The sequence below is a fragment of the Nelusetta ayraudi genome, unplaced genomic scaffold, assembly GCF_046127955.1.
Source record: "Nelusetta ayraudi isolate G7.1 ecotype Tasmania unplaced genomic scaffold, CSIRO-AGI_Nayr_v1 ptg000053l, whole genome shotgun sequence".
NCBI classification, from domain to species: domain Eukaryota; kingdom Metazoa; phylum Chordata; class Actinopteri; order Tetraodontiformes; family Monacanthidae; genus Nelusetta; species Nelusetta ayraudi.
Window position 1 is genome coordinate 4,081,954 of NW_027466103.1, and position 8,047 is coordinate 4,090,000.

Consider the following 8,047-nt stretch of genomic DNA (forward strand, 5'->3'; position numbering starts at 1 on the left):
TTGCTATACCAATTGTTAACCACAAGATGGCAGCAGAGACGCAAGACAGCAGAGTTTGCAAATAAAACGGGGGCAGCATGGCCAAGTGTGTGGAGCGTCATAGCCAACCTTTGGCTCAAAATAGCCAGTAGATTACAGACATTACAAACATTTTCCTGTTATTTGTTATTTTGTCATTTGCCAGAATGGCCTGATAGTCTGTTATTCTTGCATGTCCTCCAGTAGTTCAATTGCTACCACTTTTAGTGTTTTTTTTTTTTTTTCACCTCTCTGCGCCAATGATTTTAGTGTTTAATCTTCATCGTAGCCCTGATTGATACCGCTTCAGTAATTCTTTCCAGGTATCACCAGTAAATGTTGTTGACGGACAAACGAGTGTAGAATCGTGCTTACGCCAATTGGGGAGTTGACATGAAGCTCCGCACATTTCCACGGTCGATTTACTTCTTTTTTTTTTTTAGGAATCTGAACATGAACGTGGGCGCACAACGTGCTTTCGTGCGCACGTAGTTTCTGGATTTGAAGCCCCCGATGTTCACAGAAACTCGCATGATGAATGTATGCGAAACATGGGGGATGTGAAGTAACAATGCAGTCGTTAACAATAGCAGACTCCTTTTCATGGCATGTGTTTTCCATCAAGTTGGAATGAGTGTACAACATTGTACTGTATTACATTACATACCAAACGTCTTTCATAGTGTATGTTTATCATATTTTATATATGTATACATGTTTTATACATGTACAAAACTGCAGACAAAGATGCTTCCAAATCAAGCATGGTAGCTGGTGATTGAGAAAAGTCTGTTTCCCTCAGGGTCAGTTCACACTGGAGCCTTTGGAGATGCGGCTGGAGATAGAAGGCAACTGTGGATATTCAGCAAAAAGGCCCATATAAAGCCCTTAACGAGGATAATATGGTAAATAGGGATTCTTTGTGTTTTTGAATTAAAGTGAAAAACCAAAGCACTCAAATTGGTGCAGCAAGTAGGACACTACAGTAGGGGGGAGCTACAGAAACACCACTTTGCACATTGAAAAATTAGCCTCTTAATAAGATGTATTGACATATTGCTATATGCAATGCATTATCAATACAAGATCTCGTTGTCATTGTTCATCACAACCAACCAACTCCATGCACGGTCACAGCAGCCTCCGTTTTAGCGAGTGCTGAACTTTTACTGAGCAAACAAGGATATATTAGATAGAAAGGGGATTTGCTTGGTTGGCGTCGGCGGTAGCTGCAAGTTCTGTGAACACATTCTACCATTTGCTAATTTGAGAGCATTAGTCACATATTGTTTCACCTGAGTGAAAACAAATGTTAACACTTCAGTATTTTTTGGTTTCTCTCTGAACCATATCTGACAGACGGAAGAACCTTTTCACTCCAATTGTAGTTAAATATGGGTGCCATTTTACTATTGTTGGGTATGAGGTGTCCCATGTATTAGTCACTACATCCCTTTTTGTGTGGGGGGTGAGGAACAACACAAAAAAAAAAAAAAATACTGTTGAAAGTGCCCTGTTTTACAACTTGTCAGTTTTTTTTTCCTTCATTCCAGTCTCCAGTGGAAAACATGTTAACCCCCTGTTTCCAGCCAGCCGTTCAAAAACCTCTTGGATTTTATCTCCCTGATAAAAATGCATTGTCGGACTCCTCCAAACGTCTGGGAATGAGTAGAAGCTCTCAAATGCTGGACTGAGGGCGTTGCCACTAATATGGAGGTTCTGTCCGTGGGCCTGTATTCCGTTTGTGACGTCACAAAGGGATGCTTTTGACGACTACTACTACTACTACTACTACTACTACTACTGCACACAAATTCCCCCCAGAATCTCCCCCAGGATCAAACGAGAAGTAAAAAGATGGACTTTTCCTATTTCAGGGAGGTGCACAAAGAAATATTCACATGTGAAATGAGGCCTATTATTATTATTATTATTATTATTATTATTATTATTATTATTATTATTATTATTATTAACATCATATGTTGCGCTAGTACACCTCAAGTTGTCCTGCTGCAGGAGATGAGAGGCGGTGGGGGGAGAACACAAAGGGAAGGAGGCCGGCAGGGGAGGCGGAGGAGGGCAGTGAGAGCTCCGCCTCCGGTCTCGGATCTTCTCGCAGTCAGTCACTCCTCGCAGCCTCTCACGTTGTGCATCGAGAGAGGAGAAAGGGAAGAGTCCAGTTGAAGGGCTTTTGCGAAGAAGAAGAAGAAGAAGCAGAAGCAGACGAGGAAGACGGGGAAGAAGGCAGGGCGGGGGGACTAGCGACCATGGCAAAGACGGAAAGCTCTCAGGCCGAGATCGAGTCCGAGCGCCGCGCATCTCCTCCTCCTCCTCCTCCTCCTCCGACTACGACCGCCGACGCCCCCGCCGCTGCCGCACGCCGCCTGCACCCGCGTCCCGCACCGCAGTCCAGATGAATGCAGGGCTGAAGAGCAGGGCCGCGGACAAAATGAGGGTCATCTTTACCCAGAGCGCCGGTTTCGTCGCAGCTTTCTCGCCCCGCAGACGTGAGTTGGTGATGTTGGAAGCGTTCGGGACGACGGACGACGTGATCGACAGAGAACCAGCCGCAGTTGCGTCGTCATCGGCCAATTAAGGAGCGAGATTCTTTTCGATTTTATTATTATTATTATTATTATTATTATTATTATTATTATTATTATTATTATTATTATTGCTCTGTTTAATATAAACTATTACTAGAATAAGACGCGCATATCACCGATATCATTATTATTCAGTCAAAATTGCAAACTCAGCTTCCGGCATCTCGTCTGCTGCTGTCTGAATGTTTTTGTTCCGTTTATTTGTTTAATTGCTGTTTTGTTTTGTTTTTTTTAAAACCTACGACACGAGGTTCGATCCGAGTCCGGTGACAGAGCAGTATGAATGGGCTGATCACACACCGGTGATTGACTTTCTCGTCTCGTTTCGCGCTCAGTTGGTAATTGGCTGAGGACGGAGCGGCGGCGGCAGCGGCAGCGGCAGCAGCGGCAGCAGCAGCAGCAGCAGCAGCAGCATGGCCGGGTAGCAGCGCCGCTCAGAGACTCTCCATCAACCGCGACAATCAGGAAATGTTGCTTCGCGTTGCTCTCTGTAATTTATTTATTATTTATTACTCTAACTATTATCAGGCCTGTAAGTGTTATTATACTCTGCGCGCTGCTTCGCCCCTGGGGCAGCAGGTAGTTTGGCACATTTAACAGTTGCAGACGAACCAACCACCCTCCCCTGGCCCCCCCCTGCCCAACCTCCCCTCGTGCTATGGAAACCGCTTATGTATCCCCCCGACCCCGTGGGACGTCCCGTCCCGAGACCCCCAGGGGCCACACCCCCGCCGGGGCTGAGCCCTCCCCTCCGGCCCCGGCTCCGGCCCTGCTCGCTGACGGGTCGCCCGATGGCGACGGGAGGAGGAGGGGGCTTGGCGGCGGCGGCGGCCCCGGCGTGAAGAAGCACCACCACAAGCACAACCTGAAGCACCGCTACGAGCTGCTGGAGACGCTGGGACGCGGCACCTACGGCAAAGTCAAGAAGGCCATTGAGCGGCACTCCGGCAGAGAGGTGAGCAGACACGTCACGGTCAAGACCCCGCCCCCACCACTCCTGCTGTCCCTCCCACGTGTGCGTGTGTGTGCTCGTGTGTTTTAGCCCAGACCAAACAGAGCTTTTAGTCCTAGTTGCAACATTCCCCCGCCCCCAATCCCTTGCATGCTGTCAAAGGGTTCACAGGGGCCAGGGTGTCGTGGCCCCGATGCTCCCCCACACCCCCACTGCCCCCTTCCTCGGGGTTGCCGTCTGACCAATGTGACTTTGGCATCATGGCTCCCACCGGAGATCTGAGGGCCCGCCGACGTATTTGTTGTCTTGTTTACAGAGTGATTGGCTGCTTGCTAGCCAATCGACTGTGTCGTGTTTATTTTGAACCCCCTCCCCCAAAAAACACACAAAAAAACATTTGCTTGTAGCAGTGTCTCCTGCTGCTCCGCTGCCCTTGCAGAACCTGGACATCCCTCCAAATATTTTTTTTTACGTGTGGCAAAACCTGACCCCCTGATCCCCCCCGGCAGGACACGAGGGACTTTCCATTCACTGGGAATGCCGGGGCTGGACGGTTTGGATCAACGGTGTCCACCAATGACTTTATAGCGCCTGTCTCGTGCATGCTCGATGGTGTCTGTGGGGAGGGTTGGGGGGTGTTGGGTGTCTCACTGGCTCACTGCTCACTACTTGGCTCATCGTTCTTGCCTCCCCCCCCCCCCCCTTCCATTCCATCTATTGCCATGAAAGCATTCCTGATGTGAACCGTTCTACTCAGGAGTGCTTCAGAGCTGACCAGTGCACGGCCAGGAGCCAACTTCGCTTTTCTTTTTTAACCTTTGTGATTCTTAATTTGCCCTGAACTGGCAGGTGTAGATAATAAACTGTTGGCTTATATATTTTTTTTTAAAATGCTGAATACTTTTTTTGTAGAATCCATTAAACAACCCTAAAGTGGGATATAATGGTCTGTGGAGTGGGGGGGTGCACTGGTTATCTGCACCTTAGAGTATTAGTGTGGAGACTGTTCACTTAAGTTTATGGTTTATGGTGTGCACTTTGCGACAGCAACGAGCTGTATCGCACTATGCTGAGGTCGCCTTCTTGCTGGGTGGAAAATAACAGTCCTGCTGCCGGTATAAAAGCTTTTTTTTCTTCTTCTTTTTTCCTCTTCCTCCCAGGTTTTAAAAACTCAGTGACCCAGCGGCTCGAAAGTCTGCAGCGCGGCAGCCGGTGCTTAAAAATAGTGCGGCGCTAAAGTCTAGGACTTCCCTGGTGCTGTGTGTTTTTCATGAGGGGGAGTTTGTATATCTTGGGGGAAGTCCTGTGAGTGGCGACTTCCCTCCCTGCACATGGAGTCCCGACGGACGGACAGGCGGACGGACGGACGGAGACGCCTCACGTGTGTCTGCCAAACCGCGGTTCTGGAGTTTACTCGACCTCTGACCTCTGGGGTCGTCTCCAGAGTTTGCACACTTGCAGCGAGACTCTTATGTAACGAGTCCCAAGTCCCGTCGAATTCCGCAAGGCAAATGAGAAGTGCAGAGGGCGCAGAAATGAGGGAGGAAGGGAAGGGGGGCATGGACAGAGGGAGGCAGTTGTCACAGACGGATGAGTTGTGGCCGTTTTTAGTGCGTCTGTCCAAAAGTGGAAGCAGCGAGTGACTGTCTGCTTTAATGTGCAGGGCCGTCGAGTGCGTTGTGGCACCTCTTGGGTTGGAAAGCCGCCATTATATGTTGCCCTGCCAGTTCTGCAGTCTTCAAAGTCTAGTCAAGTGGTGGGCAAACTTTTTGGGTTCTGAAATTTGACAGAGGGGCCGGCGCAGGAGGAAAAGATATACCGTGCAATACACTAGCAGTCAAGGGTTTGGACACACCCTATGAATTTAATGTCTTTTCTCTTTCAATCACATGACTATGGACATTGCAGTTTCTCACTGAAGGCATCAATACTACATGTGAACACACATGGAATTATGTAGGAAACAATAAAAGTGTAAAATAACTCAAACGTGTTTTATATTTAAATTATTTAAAATAGCCACCTTTCTTAAAAAGCATATTTAGAGTTATTTGTTTTTCTTTGCTGCATAATTTCAAATTAGTGTGTCCAAACCTTTGACAGGTAGTGTATGTAGAAAACATGTGCTTTAATGTCAATGGGAAAATGAACCAAAGCAAAGCTCCAACAAAATCTTTGTCTTCGAAGTCCCACGCTATTTAGCTCTTTATTTAGCTATTTATTTAGCTCTTTATTGAAGTGACATTTAAAATACTGAAAAAATGGATGAAATACAACTATTTTATGACTGACTGACTATTAATATCATTTCTTCACGTTTGGTGGGCTGCATTAGAAAGCTTAACTGGCCGCATATGGCCCCTGGGCCATAGTTTGCCCAGGCCTGGTCTAGTCTCTTCTGTAGTTGGCACAGTGATGAGAAAGACACTGCGAGTGTCCAAACCTTGGGGTTTTTTTGAGTGTTTTTTTTTTTTTTTTCATTTTTCTTCCCCCGTCCTTCATTCAGCCAAATGAACACAGTGAAAAGGTCGCGGTGACAGCGGGGCCTAAAACGGGCAGTGACACATGAAAGGTCACCCGCAGCAGGATATGAGATTGTAGAGGTAGGTTAATATCCTGTATGGGGGGAAGTGAGGAGGGGCGGGGGAGAAGGATGGGGGCAGGAGGGGGAGTTAGCCCGAGTTAGAGACACACAAGGAACCCCCCCCCTCCACTCCATAACGAGAGGAGGGGGCGGCCTCAGCTAAAGAGGTTAGAGAGTCATATTAATATGAGCTTAAAGCACCAGATTACATCATCTCACAACAATTGAGTGAGTGGAGAGGGAGAGACAGAGAGAGGCAACACGAGAGGCCGGGAGACTCGCTCACATTCCTGGCGCTCTGCGTGCTGCCGCAGATGACTTATTATGACTCCTCGCCGTGTTTTCTTTTTTGTGGGAGAGAATACTTCTTCTCTGGAAAGCTATCGGCCTCTTTTCCAGCACGCTAATGCTAACGCGCCCGGCCTCCCTATCCCCTCCCACCCACCCACCGTCCTTCCTTCCTTGTGCACCCTCTGCGCAAAACTCTCTCGGATCTTCGGTGTTGAACGGCGGCGCTCGCCATGAACCACTTCATCCGTTCTGATGTCCTGAGGAATCGCAGGACGATGTCAGGCTCCAGTGGAGCGAAACATGGACTGTGGCTTCAAACAAACTGGGTGTTTGAGGTTTGGGTGGAGGAGGATGGAGGGGGCAGCCAGCCAGTGTGGTCAGCGGTTCCAGCACCTGTTTACCAGTGAGTGACAGTCATGAGAGATCCGCTGTAAGGACAACCTGCAGTCCTGATCGGTGTCGGGGGTCTCGAGGCCGAGGGGCAGTACGAGGAGATGCATCAGAAAATGCCTGGCTGTGTCTTCGCGGATTTTCGCGGCCACATGTTGTTGTTTTTTAAGGCCGCATGAGTGGCAAAGTCTTACGTTTAGGGGTCGATTTGCAGTTGTTGCCCCCAAATAAAGGGATCGTCGAATTGATTTCTTTATTTAAAAAACAAAACAAAAAAAAAACTGAACAATGAATCATATTTTTCCTCAGCGCTAAAAAAAAAAAGAAAGAAAAAGGAAAGGAATTTTTTTGGGGCAATTAATAAAATGTTGGGGTGTTTTCAGAAGCTTAAGGGCAAACATCAGTATTGAGACTCGACCCCCCACCCCCACCGTCCTCCCCTCACCCTAACGGGCCTCGTCTTGTTTACTATGGTATCATTTATTTAAATTCTGGGTAATCAAGGCATGCCCTGGAAGACACTGTTCCGGTTTGGGGTTATTTTTATTGATGTACATGGTAATTAGCTTGGCACCCGCTGCTGCTGCTGCCTGTGGTTTTCTTCCTGCGTGGAATAACATCGGGCTCCCCAGAATGCCACCGCATCGCTAGCAGAGGACAAAAGTTTAAACCAACACAAATTCTTAGGGAACGGGACTCTGTACGAGGCCGTGATCAAAGTGAAGCGGACCGGACCGGGTGCACGGTTTCGGGAATGTTTAGGCTACAATTAGGATGACATACGCTAGCTAGACTGTGTATTTTCAATTGGTTTGTTTGGAGGAAGCCGCTAACCTCTCATTTTATGGCACGCAAGGCGGGGGAGGAGGGTTCAATGGATCCATTTGCGGCTACAAAAAAAAGAACCCCTCGTATCCAGCGTAGTTGTCGATTGTTGGACCTCGTGTTACGAGCCCATTGGCTCAGGCAGAGAGATGCATTGTGAACTCCGGCTCCTGGTACCTCATTAAAACTCTCAGGAGGTCGGCGCTTTAAAAAGAAAAAGAAAAAAATGGCCGTCCTGTGTGCTTACTTTTAAACAAGTCAGTACACAGTGGTTAGTTGGTGTTTATCCAATGGCTTTTTCATTTATTTATTTTTTTAAAAGGTTGGCCAGGCTGTCGGGGTTAAGACTCGCACATTTCAGTTCTGGAGGGCAATGCT

General features: G+C 47.9%; 2 protein-coding genes across 2 annotated transcripts in view; one reads left to right on the plus strand and one right to left on the minus strand.

The window, feature by feature from the left end:
• The window catches only part of LOC142896435 (uncharacterized), a 393,522-nt gene that overhangs the window by 255,622 nt on the left and 129,853 nt on the right, over window positions 1-8,047 (minus strand). The gene's annotated exons all lie outside the window — the stretch shown is intronic.
• Window positions 2,140-8,047, plus strand: part of nuak1b (NUAK family, SNF1-like kinase, 1b) — a 20,212-nt gene continuing 14,304 nt past the window's right edge. Inside the window, exon 1 of the mRNA XM_076038088.1 lies at window positions 2,140-3,582. Coding sequence (XP_075894203.1) covers window positions 3,286-3,582 — 297 coding nt within the window. The 5' untranslated portion in view covers window positions 2,140-3,285. The remainder of the gene's footprint in view (window positions 3,583-8,047) is intronic.